The 26676-nt window shown below is 39.6% G+C and overlaps 1 protein-coding gene across 1 annotated transcript in view; it reads left to right on the top strand.

Annotated features, from left to right (window-relative positions):
- CNTNAP5 (contactin associated protein family member 5) overlaps positions 1-22722 on the top strand; it is a 780199-nt gene extending 757477 nt beyond the window's left edge. The window contains exons 22-24 of the mRNA XM_044388305.3: positions 11058-11276; positions 12772-12843; positions 15399-22722. Of these exons, the coding sequence (XP_044244240.1) occupies positions 11058-11276; positions 12772-12843; positions 15399-15595 (488 nt within the window). The 3' untranslated portion in view covers positions 15596-22722. The remainder of the gene's footprint in view (positions 1-11057; positions 11277-12771; positions 12844-15398) is intronic.
- Positions 22723-26676: the final 3954 nt, after the last annotated feature.

Here is a 26676-nt window from a genome sequence, read left to right as displayed (position 1 = left end):
CTTTCCTTTTCCTTTTCCTTATAATGGTCACTTGCAAATATTCTTTGGCTTACAGAACTTGCCTCAAATTGCTGAAACTTCTCGCTTTTCTTATCACATCTCCTGCTACTGCCTTTGACACTTCTTGCCTCACTCTTATATGGACCTTTGTGATTACAATGGGTTTACCTGGATAACCCAGAACAATCTATGCATCTCAAGACCCTTACCTTAATCATATCAGCAAAGTCTCTTTTCCCACATATACTGACATATTCAAGGTTCTGACGATTAGGACGTGGACATCTTCAGGGGACTATTATTTTCTACCACACCATAGATCTTGAAAACCAAAACGTCAAAATGTATATCATGGTCAGCTCAATTTCGCCTACCAGGAAACTGAAGCCTAGAGAAATGAAGTGTGTTCTTCATGGTTAACATGTCACAAATGTTATTTTAATGCATCCTGCTTATTTAATAGACAAAGTCATCAACTGCACATTGGATGATACTCTGAGATACAAAGACAAATACATCCTCCCTCCCCCAACAAGGTCCTAAGAGCAGCATAGATGGTGTTAGTCTCCCAGAAAGTTCAGGTACCAGGCCCTTGGACTGTGCCGATGCAGTCACTCCTAAGGACACACAGCCATGGGACACAGAGTTCAGGCTGCACTGGCCTCTGTCCTAAGGTCCCCAGCCCTAAGCCCAGGCCTTGGCCCAGTAGACCTGAAGACAGCTCTTCCTTATAGAGGTTTTCTGTAGCCTCATCATACCACAATATATCTACAGTATACTAATTCATTGTTTAAAATTATAAGATAAACCGTTTTGTAAACTAAGCGAGCTATGCTGGGGGCTTAGTTATTAAGCTCTGGTGTGTGGGTTCAAAGGGATAGTATGATACATAAGAGGAAAAATGTAATGGAAGAGTCAGAAGTTCTAGCTACAGTGCCTTTGAATCTCTATGAATTTACTTTCCTCATTACAGAGAAGGTATAATTCCACACTACTCTGTCTTTTCCAACTCCTAAAGCTGATGTTTTACCACTTAATCTGATAGGTGCTCAATAATTCGTACCCCTAGTATTACTATGGAGCAGTATTTCAAAGGTTGTCCTGAGTGACATAGGCATATAATACTGTCTCGTGTGATGAGGTATGTGATACAGGTTCACACCAGAATAGATGATTGGCACCAAAAAAAAAAAAAAAAAGCAACATCAAATATAATCATCACCAATGGGACAACTCTGCCCATGGCTGGTCCTCATTCAGTCCCTAAAGAATAGCTCTATTTTTCCTTATTTAGAGCAGTGAAATTTAGGTCATTCAATCTTGACATCAAAATCTTTATAAAAGGTCAATAAATAGCTTATCAAAAATAACTGCCTTTTAAGCTGAACGTGTGGGGAGAGGTAAAATTTTTAAAAGGTAGGACTTTTGTTTGCTGAAATGACTTTGTTTTTTAATGTCATTTAGATGGGTTCTTATGTATGTACATATATGTATATATGTGTGTGTATATTTGTCTCTTGCTTGACTTCCAGGGATTGGTTTGTGTGTATGCAACTCACAGTATTGGTTGCCTAATCACCATCCATTTTGACTTCATTCCCCCTTTCTACCAAAATTCCAGTGTTTTTCAAGCATTCATGCTCCTGAATGAAGTCATGTGCTCCTGGAAAGTTTTCCTCCATCTACAATCCTGGAGGATGCCTCCTAATTGGTCTGAAGGAGTGGTTTCCAAAGTTTGATACAAGGGTCATTGCGGGTGGGGTTTGGGGAGATTCTGGGACCCTTTCAGAGAATTCACAACATTAAAACCATCTTCATTTTCATACTAGACATTATGTGCCTTTGTTATGTTCTCTCACACATGTAGAATGGTGTTTTTCAGGGGTTACAAGATGCGTGATGATATCTCTACTCGGACAGCTAATGGAGTGTGTGCTGTTCTTGTTTTCAGATTTCCTCAGTTTTCATTTCTAATACTAAAAGGATATAGATATCTAAAAATCTCCTCCTGATTTTTACGAGTAGAAATGGCTCTTGAGACCAAAAACAGGTCTTAAGAACTTCTGGTCCAAGCGAATGACTATAGTCCATTTTCACTGCCGGAGATTGAGCACATGACACAATCTGGCCAATTAGCGGAAGTCTGCAGGGTACTGAAGTAGATGTGTTTCTGAGAAAGACTTCTTCATTCTTTTTTTTTTTTTAAAGTGTATTTGCTTATTTTAGAGAGAGAGAGAGCATGTGCATGGGGGCAAAGGGCAGAGAGAGTGGGAGAGAGACTTAAGCAGACTGCGCACTGAGCATGGAGCCCCACACAGGGCTTGATGTCATAACCCTGAGATAATGACCTGAGCAGAAACCAAGGGTCTAAACCAAGAGTCCAATGCTTAACCAACTTCGTCACCCAGGTGCCCCAGGATTCTTCATTCTTAAAAAGAAACACAGGATGAAGGATGAGGCAGCCTTTATTTCCCCCCACTTGGACTTTGCTGGATCTGGATGTGGGTGATGGTATGATGCCTGGAAGTGCAGAGACACCTTGCTCCAGCCTGAGGCTGAGACAGCCACAGAGGAGGAGCCCTCACCTTCCATGCCCAGAGCTCTCCCTGCCTCATTTAAATCTGTAAACAAAAAAATAGAAATAACATCAGAGCACTAAAGATGCTCAGAATGGCTTTTACTCTTCTTGGTGCTTTTAACTGCACGACTAACAATTCCGTATCAGAGTAGAATATATTTTTACAGGTTATTTTGGGACTCTGTTAAAAGATATTCTGTTAAAACATGCAGGACCCCAGTTTTGCTCATTTCCTTTAATGGAATAAACAACATAGGTATAAATTAATACATGTGAGTTTGGTTCTGACCCCACATCAAATGATTAGTACCCTAGAAGGAATTATTTTTGTTTCTTTGAATCCCAAAGAATGGATCTATATATCAGCTTGCAAATCCCAGTCTTAAAGTCAGAAAAGTGATTTCTTTTTGGAAAAGAAGCAGAATTAGCATTGAGGGTATGATATCTAGAATTTATAAATTTGGATATTGTTGCTAAGGTTTTACTGATTCAGTAGTCTCTATCTTACATCTATAAAGGTGCCTTTGCATCAGGCACATAAAGCAACCCAATTTAAAAATGGAAAATATGGGGTGCCTGGGTGGCTCAGTCGTTAAGTGTCTGCCTTCGGCTCAGGGTGTGATCCCGGCGTTCTGGGATCGAGCCCCGCATCAGGCTCCTCTGCTGGAAGCCTGCTTCTTCCTCTCCCACTCCCCCTGCTTGTGTTCCCTCTCTCGCTGGCTGTCTCTATCTCTGTCAAATAAATAAATAAAATCTTTAAGAAAAATAAAAATAAAAATGGAAAATATAGTTCAGCTACTGAGTTGTTCAGTTCAAATAATGAATTTTTAAAGGGTGGAACTTTTGTTTACTGAACTGGCCTGGTTATTTTTTAGTCTTCTTGTATCATTAGCATATGTATTTATGTATTTTACTCAAAAAATCATGGAATACCTATTATGGGCCAGACCGTGTGCCATGCGGACTCTGTCAATCATCCAACAGATTTATTTAACAACCTCCATGTCTGAAATACTATGTTAGAAAATAGGTAGTTAGTGGTAGGCAAATAAGCACACTTTCTTCATAAAACTTGTTGTCTAATGTGGTGCATAAAAGCTAAATCAATAAACATACACAGCAATTACAAAGTTTGAGGATATGAATTAGTAAAGAAATCACCTGGGTTCAGTGCTAGAGACTAAGAGAAAGAGAAGGGGGCATGTGCTCCTCAGTAAGGTGTCTAAAGAAGTACTCACTGAGAAAGGGACTTCCAGGCTGACTAAAGAAAATGAGGCTGTCATGTAGGTTTGGGAGATGCTTCCTCAGCCACATGAAGAACGAATGTGCAGGCCCTGACTCTTAAAGTCCATGTATGGGGTCATTCTGAAGAGGACAGACACTATGACATAGAGCAACCGCATGTCCAAGGCCACGCGGAGCCCATATGAACAGTACATTCAGCTCCAGGTAACAAGAGGAGGGTATTGCACGTGAACTCTTGGCAGAGCTGGATGAAATATTAATGAACTTGGCCAGCCTCATCAAAGAGAGGTCCACATAACATGTCCTGAGTGTGAATGTGAAAGTAAAATATGCTGATCAGTGGCCAGAATGAAGAAGTTTGAAATGTATGTAAATATCTCTGATTAGGCTGCATTACTGCTTATATTAGGAAACATTTATTTTTTTCGTTCATTAATTCCTTTTAGTGTTTACTAAATGCACAGTCTGTGTGTTGGGCACTGTGTCCTGGTTAATGAAGGTAGAAATCTGAGAAGGACAGTTCTCCTAAAAGCAGAAAGCTTCCGGTCTTGTCAGGGGACAGACTTAGAAACAATATCGTGAAATAAATAAGGTCATAGAAGTAAGCAAAATGCCTCTTCCTGGCTCCTGCTTATTTTTCTAACACCATCTTTTGCTTAATTGAAGGCGGAGTTAACTTGATTTTTCAGTGTTGTAAATATGCTGGACTTTCTCATTGTGGACCATATACAGGCTTTACTGGAACACTCCGCCCACCCACTCATGCATGATTATTGTCTATTCATCACTCAAGCATTTATTTAAATACAGTTATTTCAAGCCATCTTTGCTAAATCAGTGTTTCTCAGTGTGGTCCATGAAACATCCATATCATATGTGTCTAAGAATGTGCTTTAAAAATGCAAAATTCTTGGGTACCTCCACACCAGACCCACCTACTAAATGATTAGAGATCCAGGAAAGCATTTTCCTACCTTTTGCTGGAAATTCTTTTGCACACGCAGTTTGATCTCCACTGTCCTAGATTGTGTTCAGGGTCTTTTCTGTTTTTGCATAGCCCCAGTGATCTGCCCCTACCATAAGGCTTATTGCCTGAAACCGTTGGGCGTCTGTTAAATTAATCTTCCAAAGTAACTGAAAACTCACAGAGATAGGGAAATGTTTGCTTGCTAACAATTGTTAAGTCCACTGTCTCAGACAGAGCATGGTTGCCATAGGTGGCCAGTACGTAGATGTAAGTTTTACAGCAAAGGAGCAGATATTTTCCAGGTAGTTAAGGGACAGAAAGGCCTTCTAGGCAGAGCGTGTGCCTGTTCCGGTAAGACAAGGCAGTTCAGGTCGTGTGTAGCACAGATGGGGTGGATGGGCGGATGCAAGTGAGCTAGTAAATGGCTGTAAGTCAAGCTACAGAGGTGAGATTTCTGTTCATGTTATCAACAATCAATACCTACAGAAAGGTGTTAAGTATGATGTAATAGGGGGAAAAAAAGAAAAAAAAAGGAGGATAAGATCCAAAAGGCCTAGGTCCCAGACCAGCATTGGCCATGGACTGGTTAAATTTGCTGTAGACAATTTCTTGATCTTATGTCTTAGTTTTAATAATTGGTAATTGGATATAACTATCTCACCCTTTGTCAGTTCACAAGGATGGATATTTACATAGGATATATAAAATAAACATACCATGAAAAGCATAAAGCATTAAGTAAATGCCAAGTATTTTTTTTAATATTGTTTAATATTCCCCTTTAAGGATTAAAAGCTTTATCTGCAGGCTACTTTGGATACTCCTGGTAGTTACATATTCAAACTACTTCTCTTTTACCCAAAAGCCACAATGAACTCTTGAGGGAAAAACTCCTTACTTGTATATACTGTTCTACATTCCATTAATATTGGCTTCCTTTATTTATATTTTATGTTGGTACAACATTTTACTCTTATAAGCTTGGGTTGAATGGGTCTGCATGGCTTGTATTTTGACACTTTAGGATTCAAAAATCATAAATGGCTTTTGATATATAGCAAATGTCATGTTACATCCTAGAGCCATGTCTATTTTTGGCACATGGCTGATCTTTTCTCTCTCTTTCTTTTTTAAATCCAGAATAAAGTTCCTGCCTAAAATCAGCCTGGATTGGCTTGACTAAACTCTTAGTGTCAAATACTTATGACCATGTGAAGTGTTGTACATTTTGTGGCTAAAAGAATCCACTTGCTTTAATAGGGGGCATAACTTTTCTTTGAAGAGATGAGTGTTTCCAAATTAATGTAGCAAGTCAAGTTTTTTGTTTTGTTTTTGTTTTGTTTTTTGCAGCAATATTTACCATAGCCAAGATATGGAAGCAACCCAGATATCCATGGACAGATGAATGGATAAAGAAGATTTGTTATATATATATATACATATATGTATGTATATATATATATACATACACACGTGCACACACACACACACACACACACACACACACACACACACTGGAATATTACTCAACCATAAAAAGAATAAGACCTTGCCATGTACAGCAAAATGGATGGATTTCAAGGGCATTATACTAAGTGAAATAAGTCAGACAGAGAAAGACAAATGACATATGACTTTATTTACATATGGAATCTAAAAAACAAAACAAATAAACAAACAAAAAAACTGACCCATAGATAGAGAACCATAAATACAGAAAACAAACTGTGCCTGCTGGAGGAATGGGAGGTGGGGGAATAGGTAAAATAGGTGAAGGGGGTTAAAAGGTACAAAATTCCAATTATAAAGTAAAGAAGCTGCAGGGCTAAAAAGTACGGCATAGAGAATGTAGTCAAAAATATTGTTGTAACATGTGATAGATGATAACTACACTTATGGTATTTTGTAATATATATAATTGTTGATTCACTATGTTATATACCTGAAACTACTATACTATAACATTTCAACTCAATTTTAGTTACAAATAAAAAGAATTAAGGGAATCTGGGTGGCTCAGTCGGTTAAGCATCTGACTCTTTTTTTTTTAAAGATTTTATTTATTTATTTGACAGAGATAGAGACAGCCAGTGAGAGAGGGAACACAAGCAGGGGGAGTGGGAGAGGAAGAAGCAGGCTCATAGCTGAGGAGCCTGATGTGGGGCTCGATCCCAGAACGCCGGGATCACGCCCTGAGCCGAAGGCAAATGCTTAACCGCTGTGCCACCCAGGCGCCCCAAGCATCTGACTCTTAGTTCTGGCTCAGGTTGTGATCTCAGGGTCATGAGATCAAGCCCCGCATAGGGCTCTGAGCTCAGAGGAGAGTCTTCTTCTCTCTCTCTTCCTCTCCCTCTGCCCCTCCAGCCACTTGAGCTCTCTGTCTCTCATGCTCTCTCTGTAAAATAAACAAATCTTAAAGAAAAAAAAAATAAAAGGAATTGACAACAAGTTAGCATTGTTATCTCCATTTTCTGGGATGTAGAAACTAAAACCCAGAAAATGGATTACTCAGTAATCCACAGAAAGTTGTGGAGATGGAATTCAAACCAGGTGTCTCCAGCGGAGGGAGTTTAACTGAACAGGAAGAGTTAAAAAAAAAAAAAATTCGGTGTTTCAAGTTACAACCCCAACTTCAGCTGAGCCTCAACTTCACCGCACCATCTTTTTGAAATCTTTTAACTTTTCTGAGTGTCAATGTCTTCTTCTGTAAATTTTGGATGATAGTAACAAATATCTGGAAGAACCTTTGAGAGGAAAAGAAAAAATACTTTAAAAATGATTATTGCATAGTTATATAATAAGTACTTAATAGATGGGGACTATCGAGTATTTCCAGCTTTTAAATTTCTTTTAGCAAATGATTACTCCCTACCACATATTAGTTAACAAGGTTATAAGAAGGAAAAATAATTTAGAGTCATCCTAATATTTTTTTTTATTTTTATTTATTTATTTATTTATTTATTTATTTATTTATTGCCTCTCCATATATGTAAAGATCTGAGAAATCATTATATCTAGTCCTCATACCAGGGGTATTTTCTCCTATCAGGGATTCTTATCCTCTTCATTTCTTTTCAGAAACATCTCCAGGTTTCCATCTTTATTATACATATAGAATAAATACACTTTCCTAGACATAAGACTACTCAAAACATCTCTTCCTTTAAGGAGAGAATGTCATTTGCTGTCATTTTCCCCAATTTATCCATGTGTTTTTTCTTGTTCTTGCAGCTTGTATTCCCAGCAGTCACTATAGTGGTCTCCTCTAAGGACCTTGGCCCTGATATAGGCTCCTTTCTAAGAGGGTTCTGGGAATGAGATCTGGCACTTTTGACTTAGACCCTTTAGGTATAGTGGCAAAGACTTGTCACTTTCCACTGGCTTTGAAATCCTACAATGCAAAAACTTCATGCCAGTTTCTGCGTTTCTTCTCCTGTCTTCTGCCTCTTCTTCTAAGTGCTCTGATCTCTCACTTTACCCCCTTGAGAACTACCAATCAGTAGTGAATGTGCATTTGGAATTATAGGTGGGTACAGTGAGTTCTAGTGCCATTTGGCAAGAGTCCCCAGCCTTCATTAAAGAAAGTTTTTTGGCCTGGGAGATTGTTGCATAACAATGTTCAAGATGTCTCTTTTGAGACACTCTTTTGAAGGCCATATTAAGAAATAAACATAAACATATATGTGATCATCTAATGAGTAACAAATATGTACCACTACTGTAGGATATTTATTGGAATATTTGGAAATCCTCAGTTTCCTCCCCCACTCCAATTTTCTTTAACCTTTGAAGAAGTGTCACTTTACATCTCTGTTGAATTTTCATTATCATTACCTGGAAAATTCTCATGGAATCTCAGACATGCAGTAGTAAGAAAAATAATGATCCTCAGAGATATCCAAGTCCTAATCCTTAGAATCTGTGATTGTGTTAAGTGGCAAAGAGGAGTAAGGTTGCAAATGAAATTAATGTTGCTATAAAATGGGGAGATTATCCTGGAACTTTTGAGTGAGCCCACTGTATTCACAAGAGTATTTAAAGTGAAAAAGGGGTGGGAATGCAAGTTGGTACAGCCACTCTGGAAAACCGTGTGGAGGTCCCTTAAAAAGTTAAAAATTGAGCTACCCTATGATCCAGCCATTGCACTACTGGGTGTTTACCCCAAAGATACAGACGTAGTGAAGAGAAGGGCCATATGCACCCCAATGTTCATAGCAGCAATGTCCACAATAGCTAAATCGTGGAAGGAGCCGAGATGCCCTGCAACAGATGACTGGATTAAGAAGTTGTGGTCCATATATACAATGGAATATTACTCAGCAATCAGAAAGAATGAGTTCTCAACATTTGCTACAACATGGACGGCACTGGAGGAGATAATGCTTAGTGAAATAAGTCAAGCAGAGAAAGACAACTATCATATGATTTCTCTCATCTATGGAACATAAGAACTAGAATGATCAGTAGGGGAAGAAAGGGATAAAGAAAGGGGGGGTAATCAGAAGGGGGAATGAAACATGAGAGACTATGGACTATGAGAAACAAACTGAGGGCTACAGAGGGGAGGGGGGTGGGGGAATGGGATAGACCGGTGATGGGTAGTAAGGAGGGCACATATTGCATGGTGCACTGGGTGTTATACACAACTAATGAATCATCGAGCCTTACATCGAAAACCGGGGATGTACTGTATGGTGACTAACATAATATAATAAAAAATCATTATTAAAAAAAAAAATAAAAAAATAAAATAAAATAAAATAAAACCAAAAAAAAAATTAAGTGAAAAAGGGAGACAACAGAAGAGAATTAGAAACAGGTGTGACTGTGGAGGAATGACACAGACATGCAACAGAGCTGGCTCTGAAGAGCGGGGGAGGGGGCAACAAGCCAAGGAATGTGGGTGGCTCATGGGAGCTAGAAAAGGCAAAGAAATGGATTATCCCCTAAAACCTCTAGAAGAAATGCACTCTTGTCAGCAGCTTGATTTTAACCCAGGTAGACCCATATCAGACTTCTACAAAATTATAAGACAATAAATTTGTGTCGTGTTACAATGTTTCATTTAAATTGTTTACATTTGTGGTAATTTTTTATAATGGCTACATAAAATTAATACACATGGTTTCTTTCCTTTTCCAGTAGGAAGAGAGGGTTGATAAACTAGTGAGGTTTGCATGGGTGTCGAAGACGGAGAGTATAAGGACAAAACTAAAGAAGGCATTATAAAGGAATGTTAATTTCTCCTTTTCTTCCATATTCTTATCACATGCTGTCAAAATAATTGTCGCTTAGAGATACATGGAGGCACTTTGACCATTTATGGATTTGAAATAAATTATAATCTGCTGGGTGGAGAGGGAAGTCCTTACCCTTGCCCTCTTCCAGAAAATAAACAGATTATCATAATAAAATAACTATTTGATCCATTTAGGTAGGTTGAAACTGTTACACCTTGAGAAAAAAGAAGCATTTCATGTGTATTGCAGTTTTATGTAATTGTATCTTAGTTTATTCAAATGATCTTTGCTAAAAGAGAGAAAGGGGCTACCGAGTAATCTTAATACAAATCTCGAAGAAAATAAGACATTAGATCTGCTGTGAATCATAAATGATTGCCTCTTCACCTTTTACAAAGACTCAAGATACTTTGGAAGGTTGCTCTCAGAAAATCAGTGCTCCCCAATCAGTACCATGAACAGAACTAAGCACGTGAAAATGTTGAATAGATGGTCAGTTTACACAGGCCACTTAAAACACTGAACGTGAGAAACTTCTGGAAGGGCCACTTTGACTTCTGTTCTCTTTACCCTTTTTCATCTTTTTTTTTTCCTTGTGACATTTTTGAGTACAATATTGTAATGAGCACTGTAGTGTGCTTGAACTAATCCCCAGCATCCATAGATAAATGATGATGGGGATAATGAAATAAATTTTATAAAACATCTAGAGTGTAGAACAGATTTATTAAGTCTTTGCTACAGTTCATAAAATACGTGAATGTGAATTTAGAAGTTTGAAATGTTATCTCAAAGTAGAGATGGCCCTAATAGTTTTCTATGACATGTGGTTGATAAATTGATGCTTATAGTGTGGGAGTAAGGTTTGGGAAGAGAAGATGAAGAGAGACAGGGGATGGTTTCCCTTACTCAAATAATTATAAGAAAAATTCTGTAATTTTAGACATTATTTAAAGAGGATATAGAGCATGCTTTGAAAAAACAAACAAGCAAACAAAAAACAGGAGTGTCTTTCATGTTGCAGAACATCTTGGATTGGATTCTAAAGTTGCCAAAGCCAACACCCTGGGTTTTGTTGGATGCCTGTCTTCAGTCCAGTATAACCAGGTAGCACCCCTGAAGGCAGCCCTGCGTCATGCCACCATTGCACCCGTGACTGTCCATGGGACCCTGACGGAATCCAGCTGCAGCTCCATGATGGATGCAGATGTGAATGCAGTGACCACAGTGCACTCCTCATCAGGTACACAGGAGAATACCCAGGGGAACTGCCTTCTTTTGATAGCACTACTTTCGATACCTCCAAAAAGTTTCTAGGTTAAAGGCTAATATTACTCATGTCTTTACTTTGTATGATTACAGGTAGTTAAGAATTATGACTGGTTTCTCATGGTTGAATTTAAATGTATTGAATATAATCCTACTTTTAATATGATGAGTAATTAGAACTCAATGCATATATATATATATATATATATATATATATATATATATATATTCACCACATTTTAAATGACTGCCACTCTGAGTATTGAAGAGTTTAGGGTCAGAGAGAGGCAGGCTGGTTATTGAACTAATATAATTCATGTGATTAAAATCAGCTTTCCGTAATAATAGGAAAGTCCCACAGAATTATCATCCATGCATCTTCTCTTATTTTACTACTCTCTGAAACATTTTTTCTGTTTTTCCTTAGTCACCGTCATCATGGGTGTCTTGAAATGTCCCTGGGATTTGTCTTAATCAAGTGTGGTAATCAACTGCCAAATAAGTTATTAATCACGAACAAAGAAAGGGAACTGAGTTTTGCTGCTGCCTACTCATCACCAAGCTTGGTGTTTTCCTGGCAGCAGTGAGGTATAATAGAAGGAAACAGAATGTGACAGTTGACTAGCCTTGATATGAATTCTGATTCTGCTACGGATGAATTATAGAACTCCAGACAAGTTACTAAATAACTTTGATCTAATTTCCTTATCTGTGAAGTGGGAAACATAATACTCATGTTGTAGGCGTTTCCTGAGGATACAGGGATACTGATGGCAGCCGCTATAGGTCCTGAAAATTCCATGTGTTATATGCATACATATGGGTATCATTAAATACATTTGCAGATTTGTTAATTAAAAATGTATCTAGCTCAATGGCACCAGGCCAACAAGTGGCAGAGCAAGATTCAAACACAGGTCTGCGTGCCTTCAAATTTGATGTTCTTTTTCCTTCTACCATATATGTTAATGTATGTATAGTGGAAATCCCTGTCTCTGTCAGTGAGGGTTTCTTGGGGGTGTTAATCCTCCAGCACTTTTGTCTTTCCCTGTCAATGGACTCCGAATCTGTGTGCAGCTAAAGAAACCTCTGAAGCAGAGAGCATATGCATGCTTGAGGTAAGAGGCCATTGTCATGAAGACAGACGGAGGGTCCAACAAAGCAGAGAGGGACCTCTAGGTTAGGCTGAGAGGTAAGCTGTAGGCGAAAGCAGATGCAGGTGGGTTCTACCATCATCTGTTTCAGAAGCTGACATAGAAGCTAATGGTCACGGAACTACGGGATGGACGTTGTATACCTCGGGTGCTTTTCCGTGTGTATGTTTGTTTGGGTTCCTAAAAAAATGCAAGCTCACAACTGTTTGAGAGCACTTGGTCTAATCCACAGATGTGTCATCTCAAGTCCATATTGTACACCTCTTTCCCGTATGTGGAGTGATGGTGAAGTGCCATGTCTTTTATTCCTTGCAGATCCCTTTGGGAAGACGGATGAGCGAGAACCACTCACTAATGCCGTACGAAGTGACTCGGCCGTCATTGGAGGTAAACCATTCCTTGTTGCTGAAAGCAGAGGGGACATAAATGATTCTGTACTTGGGAGAAATGTATTTGATTCCTTCCTTAATTATAGCTGTCTAGCGCCGAGAACCCCGCGTGATCTGCAAGGCCGTGAGCCTGCTCATGAGTAGTCACGGGTGCTGTATGATCACAGGCACCCTCTCTCCCAGCATCCATAGATCTATGGACGCACCTGCCCCTGATCCATCAGCAGCTGACTACTGAGTCAACAGCTGGAACATTTACTTAGCGACAGGCAGTGTGCACTCTGTTCGTCTCATCCAGTTGTCAGTTTTCCTAAAGCACAAACAAAGCACACCAATAAAACATATGGGAAGAAGCCATGTTGGGGCAGACAGATGGGTGAAGCCCCAGTCCTGTCGGTTTTCTCCACCAAGTGATTTGGGTTGGATCTAATGAGTAGGGTGAAGTCCACGGGAATGGTATTTCCAATCCAGCCGCACATATGGTTACAGATACAGATATTGTCTGCTTGGTTGTGAGCTCAGCTCTTCCTCCCACCTCCCCTGTCTTTCCATTTTCTCACAGCCTATCGGTCTCACCCCTTTTTATCCTGCCTCAACCTGGCGGCTGCCTCCACTAACTTGTTTTTTCCCTTCTGGGCTTTGCAACACAGAATGATTCCCGAAACTTGTTTAATGTAAGATGCCCACGAGAGACTGAATTCATTGCCATCCAAGAGCCATGGCCCTAGCAGGTGCCCCCATCGCAGCCTCTGGCAGGCTAGATTAACCGATCCACACCAGATGGAGTTCTTTTAAAAGTCGGCAGTATCCATTCATTTAACTTCTATTTAATGAGTCTCAGCTATGGGTCAGGCCCCGTACTAAGTATAGGAACACATGGGTGTGAGGCATGGGTGCTGCCTGCAATGAACCCACAGCAACAACGGAACTAGGAGTGGTGTTTCAAGGGAGGAAGTGCAAATGGTTGTGGGAGCACAGAGGTGCACCATCAAAATGCAGTGGTGAGGAACGAAAACCATGAATTTTCCTTAAGGAAGTTCTTAGAATGTCTGACTTGAGTTTCTGCTTTAAGGAAGAGAGTCCAACTTGATTTTTGTTTGGCACCAAGAAACATAGGAAAGAATGTAGTGCCTGTTTCTCTTCCTACAATTTCACATTTGACAAGGGGAGAAAAGACTTGTTACTGCCAACATTTTCCCACCCAGTTACATGCATCTGTGAGTCTCTAAGAGCAGGAAAGGCCTCCCAACCCCTTGGGAAAACTCCTCCAACTCTGAACAGTCTGTGTAGTCAAGGAGTAGAAACTGATTCTGTATTTTATCTCATAAAGCTGCAGCCCAATCATGGGAGTCACTCACTACCACCCAGTTTATTCTTGTTTGTTAACTTTGGTGGTTTTAATCTGCCGTGTTCTAAAATAGTCAGGGAAAATTCTGCATAGTGGTTTCTGAATATTAAAAAAAAAAATGTAAGCAGTCTGAATCATGGCCCCAGCTCTGATACAAATCAGTGGAAAATGTGCAGTCAATATATTTAACTCTCAAATGTCCATGCTTATGTAAATCAGAATACAGGATGTCCAAAACTTCTTTCTAAAAGAAACATATTTCATCATTATCCATTCTACTTAGAAAAAAAAACAAAAACAGCAGAATATATGCTTTCTTGGGAATAAACTTATATTTAAATATCATAAATACTTCTCATATTTTAATGTTGAAAATCCTACATTCATGTATAGAAGCATTCTCTCTTTAAAAGTCACCAGTTTCTACATTGTCACCCTGCTTTTGCTGACTTTGCTCTTAGCATCCGAGAGGCTTCCTGGCAAAGGTAGGGACAAGACCTTCGCGTCAGCGAGGGCAGCTTGCCGAGTAGATGCAGTAAAATCGCATGCGGTCAAAACAGGCAGAATTCTGACCTACCTGGAAGAAGGCTGCCATTTCAGTTGACTCTGAATCTCTGAACGACAGAAGCATACTGTCTGAACCGTCCCATGCCTAGCAGAGTGCACAGCAGTGTAGGAATGCCCTCATGTTTGGGAAGCATTTCATTATTAACAAAACATGTTTAGCAAAGCGAACATAAACCCTAAGTGAATTTACATCAGGAGAGCATGTACTGAGGTCTGGGATACTTCACTACGGTTTTCTAGCGTACTAAAGTAGTTCTGAAATATTCAGTTGCAAGAAATGACAGATGATTAAACATGACAAATGTGCTAATTAAATGATTCTGTCTCATTCTTTAAATCAAGTGTTGAAGAAATAACTAAGAAATCCTTTGCAAATCTGAGTCCATATTTATAATGATGGCATTCTCTGATTTAGACTGGCTTTCTTCCTGGCCAGCCTGAAAGAGGGGGTTTTTAGTAACTGAAGACTGAACGCATTTCAGCTGGTCTTCAGTTCTGGGCATGTGGCAGAGTTTGTTGCTTTTTGGTTTGTTTTGTTTCTCTCTCCTAAGTGCGTCCCCTGTCTAGACTGAATCATCTCCTTTGAGTGTACAGTCTTTGATGATTTCCTTCTCTCTTTCTTTCCTCTTTATCGACAGGAGTAATAGCAGTGGTGATATTCATCATCTTCTCTATCATCGGCATCATGACCCGGTTCCTTTACCAGCATAAGCAGTCACACCGTACTAACCAGATGAAGGAGAAGGAATACCCAGAAAATTTGGACAGTTCCTTTAGAAATGACATTGACTTGCAAAACACAGTGAGCGAGTGTAAGCGGGAGTATTTCATCTGAAAAACTGCAGGGTCACCTAATATTCTCTTTTGGGTTGTTGTTAAATTTTTCTCCTTTCTCCTATCTTTTAATTTTGGTCATTCTCCTTTTCCTGTCTGTTTGCCAATTATTTTTGGCACATACCTGTATCAACCACAGCATCTATCCCCTTGACCCAGCCCAGAAGACCAGGCAGCTATGGCCACTGCCTTCCTTTCTGACAAACTTATTGTGGTGATAATGATCACTTAAGAGACTGACTTTACTCCTCTAGACAAAGAAGAGACACATGTGTGCACATGTGCATATTTAGTTCTGTATTTCCAGTTTCTAAGTAAGATGCACTCTTTAGTTCCACAGCCGTTCCGTCTTGCATTAAATCTCAGGCTTACTTTGAACCTGAGCTCTGTGACTTAGGCGTGTGACACTCATCCTTGACATCCTCCCCCATCTCAAGTTCATTCCTACCAGGGAACTCAGGGTAAAGAAAGAAGATGCTAAAGGCCTGTTTCACCTCAGTGGCACTTTCAAAAGAATAAGAGAGGTTTGTTTTGTGTTGATTTCCCTTACCATAGGACACCCATTGCCCTAACTCATCACCTTTTTTCACTTTGACTCTTATCCCCTGAGTATTTCAAATATAGGACCCCTGATAGTAGTGAGCTATTCCTTTGCTCCTTTCTTACCACTCTCTCCTGGGGCTGACACTTTAGAACAGCACACAATAGCATAAACCTAGGGGAAGCATGGAAAATAGTAGCTTGAAACTAGGAGGTAAAAAAGAAAGCTGCTAGGAAGTAGATGTTCTGTAACTTCAAAAATGCCTCTTCCAATTTTGTAAGAAATGTTAGCTAGGTTATTCCTGGAATTATTATACTGAGATATATATATATATGCTGCAGCATAAAGAAATTCTAATAAAAGTCTAAAATAGTACCTAGTTCCATGAAAGAGCTTAAACCATCTTAACTGAGCTTTAAAAACAAACAAAAACAAAATAATAATTTTAAAAAACTGCATGAAAGAAGAGAAATACCAAGCAGGATTCTTCCCTTCCATCCACTCACCAAGGATCTGTTGAATAAAGTGAATGCAGGTTTCATGTTTTAGGGCAGACACAATGATCCACCTCTGTCCATGGAGCTATTCTCTGTGAGGCTCTGGGTACACTGATGGTTGGGACATTATAGTTTGTCTAGAGAACCCTCACTGCTTAGTTTCAGAGGAGCCCGTATGTTCCACAGTACATCACGTTTTCAAGTCATCTACACCCTATGTATTATAATGGCTCCCACACACATCTTTTTGTAGACATAGACTCCCAGATGAGATGATGGTAAGTTTCAGGGTCTTTGCTCCTCTTGATAATAAAGCTTCAAAGAAACACAGTCATTTCTTCCAGAAAGCATCTCGAATTCATCCACGAAGTGGTGGTAAGAATCCTGATGATTTTTGCTATGGCAAGAGAGCTAACTCTGCCTCTGGGCCATTTTGGAGAAAAAGAGAAGGGGAAAACAATATCAATCCTCCAGAATGCTGGGAATGCCAATATAATGATCCACAGATGTGGAAAGTACTTGCCGATTCTCTTTACAAGACAGATTCAGATTGGGAAAAAATTACCACATCGCAGTTTGCCAGCCTCAACAGTTAGCAGACATTCCATCTTGTTCTTAGAGTGCCTATAGTTTCTGATTATTTAACACTCCCCTGCAAGGCCAGGCTCCCAATGAGGAATTCATTAGCTCCATCTCACTTCAAATCCATTTCAGGCTTTTCTTTCCGTGTCTGAGCACATGGGTAAGGATTCAGCCTGCAATCATATTTCTCAACTTTAAAATGTTGTTCTAAATATACATTATCTTCTTAAAACTTCCGGTGGATTCTTAATCACTTCATCATTATATCAGGTTTTTAGTAAATTAATTTAAAGTGATTCCAACAAGGGCATCTTTTTTTTTTCTTCTAGATTTTTTTTAATAAGATGAATGATCCATTAATAAGAGCAAAGATCTTTAAATATTGTTTGCTCCTGCCCTGTCCACCCCTATTTCCAATTCGCACTTTTGAATTTTCTATTTCTGTAAAAAGGGTGTATAAATCAGCCTCCTGCTTGGGTACATAGCCCTTTGTCCCCTGAAATAATAGTCACCATGAAGTGCAATGGGTTTAGCCTGAAGCATCTCCAATAATGAAGTGGAAAGGCAAAGGAAGATGTGAGTAATTTTTGAAGCTGGAACCCCTCATTATTCAAGCCTCTGAGAAGTGAGGGCTATATTTTGTTGACATAGTGCTGATAGAAGAAATGGAGAACTAGCAAAGGCCAACTCAGAGTATTTGCTTTCCTCATCTACTTATATACGCTTGTAAGTAGTTCTGTAGGGTGAAGAATCTGTGAAGCTCTATCCTTGCCACATCTGCACTGCAGAATCCACCAGCACACCTCCCCACACATGCAGACGATGTATACATACACACGATGACCCATCACAGACCCAGAAACCAATGCCGAGATCGTGCAATCAGCACATCACTCTTACAAGTAGAGTCTCAGGGCTAAACCAGAATTACTTTTACAGGGTTGGATTATTTCGTAACCTCAGAGAACACTAACTTTCACTAGAAGTATACGGAAACAAGCAAACTGCTCCCTCCAAAGCAAAATGCAATTTTCACTCAGAAATAAGTGCTAACTCTGCCTGTCTTTCCTCAGTGGTACCAAATCCGTGTAGTGTTGTGCAATTGTTCAATTGTGTGTTTCAATCTTTGAGTGATTCTAATCTAAAACAAATAGTCATTGAAAGCATGCTGACCTCTCCTTAACCACTGTTTTCTGCTTGGGTAATCAAGGTTCTTGACATGCTCTACCAGCTGGACCATCATACTCCTCCACTGTAACCCTCGGTCCTTGGTAACTGCTGATTACAAAAAGATTTTATGGAGTGTGGTCACTTTACAGCAAAACCAAAAACACCTGTGCAATTTCACATTCTAAGGGGGATATTTTATTGATATAATTCCCACCAAACAAACCTATTTCTGTAAGCAACAGTACTTTTGCTTACCCTAAAACATATTTAACACCCACTGCATCACTCATTATGGATAGAGGTCAGACTGCCATGGTCTCTATGAGAATTCATCTAGAGAATTAGACATTCATCACTTCTCTAGATATGTATTTATGGATGGCTTAGCCTCTTCTAGCCACTGTCAACTTCATATGGGAGATTTATTTTAAGGATCCTGGGACTAATTTTTTTAAACAGTTTCTGTTCCCTTTAGTAATAACAGAGGTGGTACTAAACTGACTTCTACCCTCTGTTAGCTCCATGCCCACCACAAGGTAGCAGGAACAGAATCGGAACAAAAGAAATAGATTGTTCCCTTTCTTAATTCATCATGAAGTATTTATTGAATGCCCAGTACTCCAAGGGTTGTGCTATAGACATGGCTGTACAAATATAAATTATACCTTGTTCTTGCCCTTGGAGGAGCTCAAAGTCTATCAGGGCAGGCACATATTGTTGTAATAGGGATACACAGAAGTGCTGTAGAATGTAGAGCAAAGGTCCTGCACAATCATTTTTTGCAAAGCCTTGGCCAGAGACTAAAGCAGATAAATTTCTGGAAAATATTCATATTTTGTCTTGTATAGTCCACCTTCAATGTGCTGCTTTGTTTCTCTTCCTCAAAGGAAATATCTGTCTATGCAGATATTTTTTTCTGTAGAGGGAGATGAATTAACTCTTTCAGCACAGCAAGAAAAGATGGTCCTTATCTGTAAATTACCTTGGAGGAGGCCCAATTCTCTCCATTCTTGCTTCATTTCAGGTCGGGGGAGTCTGGAAATCCTCCTTCCCATCAGTCAGACCTGACAGTGATGGCCTGGGGACTCTCTGTGGGGTAGGGACAGCAATCTTCACTTCCACTCCCCTCCTTCTCTCTTTTCTGTTCTTTCAAGGCCATGTGTTTATGACCTCTTGTGTCTCATTTGCTCTTCCGAATGTCCCTTAAGGTGTCTGCTGTCCTTCCACCCCTCCTAAAACCCTTCTTTGTCCCCATGAACATTTGACTCTACTTAAAAATGATCTCTGAGAACTAGATGAAGTATCTTTGAGTAAATAACTGACTAAAAGTTGTTGTCCATCTAAGTGAGGTCTCACCTCTGTGCCCTGGGTGAATTTTTCCAATCCTGAAAGTCACACCTGTCTCTTCTCTGCAGGAAGCTCATTCACTTAGAGGAGCCACACCGGGAGGCTAAAAACAGAGTGTCTTCTCCAAGATATTCAGGGAAATAGAAATCAGGCTGTTGAAAGCTTTCTTATAAAAAGCCTTGACAGTTTGTCCACCAATGCCCTGGCTTCCTTTGAATTCCCCCATAGCTGCAATCCATCAAATCCACATTATAACAACAGCCTGCCAAGGGGAATTTGAGACAGTGTGTAGCTCCGCTACTCATTTTTCTTTAACCTAAAGGCTTTGACATACTTAGGCTTCAATTGTCCTACAGGTCACAAGTGTACCAAGTAAATAAGGAGGTTTCCTTGTTCCTGCAGATGTGAAAGTGGTTAATGGAAGAAGGTGTAAGCAAACCCCAAACTTTCAGAATACAAGGAGGATAACTGAGTGCTATTTCATGTCTCTCATGCAGTTTGAAAATGTTTTCTTTAAAAGACACATAGTGTAATTGAATTTGTTCCACATACGGTTCTTGGTTTTTTCTCAACCTATGCTCCCTTCCCCTCACCCACCCCCTTACTTGGTGAGCATCTAGTTTGTAGATTTGGGTGTCTCCAGCTTTCATCTCTGCTCCTACAAATCCTGAATAGTTGAACCTCTTAAAGGGAAAAACAGTATAAACAGACACCTGCATAAAGACTTTGTAAAATAGGGCTGTTAGTCAAGCTTTCTCCAGGACATCCGATATACACATCTGTTTAGTAGGGATAGACAAATTTCCTCTTGAGTTGGCAGTTATTTGAAACCTTCATATAAGGTTTTAATATTGAACTCTTGCTATGTTTGAGTGATTTTTCTCTTATTTTGCACTAAGGTACTCTGAGGAAGAACAGAAAAGCACATTTTTTTTTTTAGTGAAATATTGTACTTTGTAAGCTAGTTGTCTGTCTTTTGTAATGTTTATAGACTACAAAGTGGCTGAGCAGACATGAGCAAGGATGAAGGCAAAAGTTGGTGTTGTTGTTTTGACCACACCTGCTGAGAACATGTTGAGGAGGAAGAGGGAATCTGTGGCAAGTCAGTGGCCGTCTCAGGTGTGGAGGGTCACTGCTCCCACCATGGATCAGTGGCAGCAGCTCTTCCCACTTTCTTGGCTCCTAATTCAGGAGTCCCTTCAGTGCATTTGGATCATTGTCTAACACATTAGGGAAAGAGGCAATATCATGGGGTATGCATGAAGAATTCATTACCTACCTTTGCATGACATTTTTTTTGACACTTCCCAGCCCTGCTCCAATCACATCATTTTCTTTTTCAATATTTTTATTTCATCAAAATTTTCCCAGGAAGCTTTAGTGATATCACCAGAATGATCTATCCTGCCCAGGTTGAACACCCAGGTACAATTTTAAGGAAAAGAAACTGTCAAAAAACTCTTTAGATCCACAATCCTGAATCATAACTCCCATGTCTGTTAAGTTTTGAGGTCCTGAAATCAGTCTAATGGTCCTTCTTTCCCCTTCATTGGTCTTGCCATAGGCATGATACATTATAAAAAGATATGATACTCTCCATCCTTAACAATGAGTACTACCAGGGACCCACCATCTCACACTACTTGGGAACACTGGCCTTCTGAATCATCCCTAGTGACACAGGGAAAATTTTATAAAATACCAGGATAAAGTTGGGAGAATAGTACTAGACCATGACCAAAGGTGAATCTAATTGTTCCAGTAATTAAACCCTGGTCTTTTTTTCATTTGCATCATGTTCTTCCATGCCTCAGATGCAGCAGCCTCAGAAGACATGAACAAGGTGTTGGGCACACAGGAGGAGCATTATATTACCCTGCAGACTCTTTGAAAGGCCCATAAGTAAAAACTTTCAGTGAATCTTTAAGGATAATATTAATAGGCATCTGCCTAGTCATATTTTTCCATTATAGTCAACCCCATTCCAAAGGCTTTACATGAAATATTAACATAGTCTCTTCTATTTGAATGGCAGTGTAAACTTGTGTAACCTTGCCCTGCCTTAAATACTTGTGCAAAAAATACCAAACCTTGCTTTAAAGCAGCATAGTTATAGTATAAGAGAGACTTTCCACTTAGTGAGGTCCAACACCAAGACTTCTCTCCTTCTGAAGCTGGTAGTTGACAGGCTTCCTGATACCCTGTACTGTCTAAGGCTGTCACTTACCTCAGTCAACTGGAAGAGGCAAAAAGGGTGCAGGGTTGTCACTGGGAATACACTTTCAGGCTAAAGGGGAACCAGGAGTCTGAATCCAGGATTTAATAGGTAAGGAGTCAGCAAATATTTTCTGTTAAAAGGCTGGGTGGTCTATACTTTAGGCTCTGCAAACCAGATAGTCTTGGTTACAAATATTCACTTCTGCTTTTGTAGCAGGAAGTGGGCCATATGTTGACAAAGAGGCATGGCTGTGTTCCAATAAAACTTTATTTACAAAAACAGGCAATAGGTCAGATTTGGCCCATAGACTGCAGTTTGCTGATCTCTATGATAGAGCATTACTATGTCCATTTCAGATGGGAGATCAGTCTCTCTCTGGCATGCAGTAGCCCTCTTTTTTTTTGAGGAATTAGAAGGAGTGGGGAGATTATTTTTAACAAATAAATAATAAAATGCAAAATAACTTCTCCCCCCAAAAAGTATGTCAGACTTTTTGTTATGGCAAAAGCACAAAACAGGTCACCTCCTTTTGTAGATCTGCTGGAGTCTAGATTTCCTTTGGACCTTCTCATTTTTGTTCTTAAAACAGAATCCCAAGTGATGTTGCCTCGTTCCAAGTCAGTTTTGTAGACCACGTAACATGTCTTAATACACTGTATGGGGAAAAATAAAAGTTAGCCTTAGATTTCTTTGTTTTCTATGGTTACTGTTGTACAGAAGAAAGACTTAAACTGTAAATAATGTATATTTAATAAAGAGAGAATTTTGTATGATTTTGTGTGGAAGCCAAATGTGTCTTGCTGTGTTTTCTTGGGCTAATGAGGAGTCAAACAATTAATCCCTTAGCTCCCATTCTCATCCTTTAGACCGTTAACTCCCAGACAACATGACCTGTGGTGTTGCTGGAGAAATATGAAACTACTACTCCCTGGGTCTTTTGATTTAAGCAGTCCTGAAAGTGCTGTCATGGGCTGTCTCATCACTCAGTTGAATTATACTCGCATGCATGCCTGGCTCAAATGTGTATAAGGACAAGCTCATTGACTTGGTCAAAAGTCACATTCAGGGCTTTGGAACCATCCTGATTTCAGATGCCCACATGAAATCCTGGACCTTTGTTAAGACTTTATCATGGCCCATTTCCAGCAGCCACATTTCTTATCTCACCTTGCCTTCCCTTTCTTCTCAGAGCCCTAAGCCCAACTGGACTCTCTGTGTTTGAGATATTAAATATCCATTGTCATGAAATAGAACTCACTTCATATGTTGCTTATTAACACTTCTGTGTATGGGGTAGTTGGTCAATAACTAGAAATTAAAACCTGGCAAAGTTTTTAGACAGGAGAGTGACACTATCAGATTTACCTTTTTGAAAAATCACATCTAATTTCTCAATGAAGAACAGGCCATAGGAAAACAAGGGGGAGGAAGAAAGGACCCATCACTCTGATGGAGGGCAATGGTGGTTTGGACTAGGGCTGTTGTAGAAGAGACTGTAATAGTAGCTGGTCCAGACAGAACTCAGAGAGCTTCCTGATGGACTCAAAGGAGTTTGTGAAGGTAAGAAAGGAATCAAGAAAAATTAGAATTTTAAGCTTAAGCAACTGAATGGACAGAGGCAGATAGCTTTGTTTTGGAGAATGGTGGCTGGGAAGTAGAAAGAGTGGATCATGAATTCAACTTGGGATTTTGTTTGAGATCTGACTAGGCAATAAGTAGAGGTGTCAAGCAGGTATCTGGGTATATGTCTGCAGTTCAGGAGTGTGGTCTGGTCTGGAGAAATACATGGGAGACATATTTATATGTATATGCATGTAGAGGTGTACACGTATACGTGTATGAGTACGTGAGTGAAAGAGAGTCTGGTTGAGAATATCCAAAGCATAACTAGAAAATAGAGCCAGGTTTGTTGGAGGAGAAGGAGCTGGACACTAGGAAGGAGCAAGACTGGGTGAGTAAGTTGGAGCCCAGAAAACCAAGGCCTTAACCAGGAGGAAGTGAACAGTCCTTAAATGCTACTGAGAAAATAAGTCAGATGAGAATTGATAAACACTATGGGCTTTAGCAAGATTAGAGCATTGAAGACCCTTCTTTGAGCCACTTAATGAAGAAGTGGAAAGTAAATACAATTTGGAGTCAGCTGAAAGGATGGAGAAGCTAGAGGGAAGGATGGAATAAGGCTCAAAGCCATGATTATATGGTAGAGATGTATAGACATCAGAGCCAGGCAAACCACCGGGACTCCAATCCCATTAAATCCCATTCTCTAGTTTTGTGACTTGAAATAGATTAACCTCCATTGAATCCTTAGGTTTTGAAGATGTAAACTGGAAAATTAAAAACAAAACATTTAGAGACCTTGATATCAAATGAAGTAATATATGCAAACCACTTAGCCACATACAGGGCAGTGGAGCCCTCCATAAATGCTATTTGTCATTATTTATCTCTTTATCTTTTCGTAATGTTTTGAAAACAAATGACACATATCACACAGAATTTAATACAGCCAGGCATAGAAAAGGCAGTCATGCTTTGTTCTGCAAGGAAGTTCAGTAGTAGTTTGCAAGCAGATTGGACTAGGAAGAGGTCTTGAGTTCTAGCTCTGGCTCTGCTATAAATGCATTTTGGGATGCCCTTTCCCTGCAAAAGTAGGTAAATAATTGTAAATAAGGAAACAAATCAATTATCTTAAATGTTTACAATATTTTTTCATATCAGAGAACTTCATGTCACAGACTTTTGGCCAGAAAGTCAGGGCTTTAAATTCCAACTCTACTAATTAGTAGCTGAAGGACAGTAAACAAATAAATCCTTTCTCATCTCTGAGGTTCAGTGCCTCATCATTCAATGGATTTTAAAACAATACACAGGTACTAAAAATTTATTAGTTTCCCTACCCTCTTTTTCATGAGCTGCTTTCTAGTCACATGGTATAATCAGAGAGTAATGAGCAAAATTAATGAAGAACTGTGTCAATCTTATCCGCCTTGCCATATTTACATTGGGTTTAAACCTGTAAAATAAAAGAGAAAAAAAAATATCTCTGAGTCCAAACAGACCTATAATATGGTGGGGGGAGGCAGAGAAGGAATAATTTCTGTTATTTTTAATGCAATTTTTAAACTGTGTGGGAATTGATTTCATTGTTCATGATGGTTCAAAAAGAACAAATTTCCAAGGGCCAACATTTGATCAGTTAGATGAGCTCACAGCATCTGCACATCTGAGACAGGTTGTACAGTCTCTGACACCAGTGCACCAGCTGCTGAAAGCCCAGTCTGGAATTTGAAATCCATCCGTGGGAAGAAAACACCATCACTAGCGAATGACAGGGCTGACTAGCCGAAAAGGCAAATACACTTCAGCCGCACCCTTGGAGGAGCTCCAACTGTTCAAATAGGCCTTAGAGAATTAAAGCCTGTCTTAGAGCATATCTTTCACTGAACAGAGGAGAAATGCCATCAAGAGAGAGTGCAGGAGGATGCTCCCCGCGAAAGGGCAGGTGGTAGCTTTCAAGTCCCTGACACTTTGGTTTGGAGAGTGTGACAACTTGTCCTTGTCTCCCATGGCCTTTTGTTGTGTGCAAACCTCTCATTCAAGAGATACTGACTTTATGAAAAGAACTGGCATGAGTCAAATATTCTCATACAATAGTAATGTAATAATGAAATAATTACAATTGCTGTGGACTTAGTGTATGCCAAGTACTTATACATACTGCCTTTTTTTGTCACAATGAAACCATCAGAGAGATATTGTTTTTCCCCTTTTGCAGATAAATATATCTAGCATGAGAAGATTAATTTGCTAAAAGAACTGTATATAGTCTTTGATGATACAGACGCTTGGGTTCAATGCCCTCTCTGTTATCTGTGTAGCTTTAGGCAAGGATCTTACCTTGTTTCTGAATCAGCTTCTCATCTGGATAATAGGATTGTTAACACCCACTTTCCAGATTGACTTAAGTAGTTAGTGGAAGAGTAAAGATTTAACCAATTTCAGCCTTAAATACCACATCGAGCTAAAACAAATTCAAACAGTGTATTTTGGCCCTGGTACAACTGCTCTGTCCCTGGTTTCTACTGTTCAGTGAAACTAGATGAAAATCTCCAACTGTAAAGATAAACAGAAAGGCCATAAATAGCAAATTGAGGGGTTCTTAGGCTATAACCACTTACATTGAACCAACACTGAAACTGAGATACCAATAGAGTATGTAGGAATCATTTTGTGTCTGTAGGAAACTCTCTGTGATGTACCTACTCGTCCAGCCAATCCCCTGTGAGTGGGGAGTGTAGCTGATCTTTACTTGTCAGATGTCTTAAGAGGCAGAGCCTCTTCTGGAAGAGAACAGCATTATTCAATGTTCACTTAAAACCAGGGCCCATTGGGGTGCCTGGGTGGCTCAGTTGTTAAGTGTCTGCCTTTGGCTCAGGGCGTGATCCCAGGATGCTGGGATCGGGTCCCACATCAGGCTCCCTGCTGAGTGGGAAGCCTGCTTCTCCCTCTTCCTCTCCTCCTGCTTGTGTTCCCTCTCTCGCTGGCTCTCTCTCTCTCTGTCAAATAAATAAAATCTTAAAAAAAATAGGGCCCATAGAAAACATTTTGAGCACAGAAATTTACAACAAATAAAACAAAATGTTCCTTCCAATAAATAGGCAGATATCTTCCACCAGCCATAGCACCATCTTGGAATTCTGGTGGGATGTTCATGTTGTCATGTA

This window comes from Ursus arctos, unplaced genomic scaffold (assembly GCF_023065955.2).
Source record: "Ursus arctos isolate Adak ecotype North America unplaced genomic scaffold, UrsArc2.0 scaffold_1, whole genome shotgun sequence".
Classification (NCBI taxonomy): domain Eukaryota; kingdom Metazoa; phylum Chordata; class Mammalia; order Carnivora; family Ursidae; genus Ursus; species Ursus arctos.
This window is presented reverse-complemented; position numbering and strand designations above follow the sequence as displayed.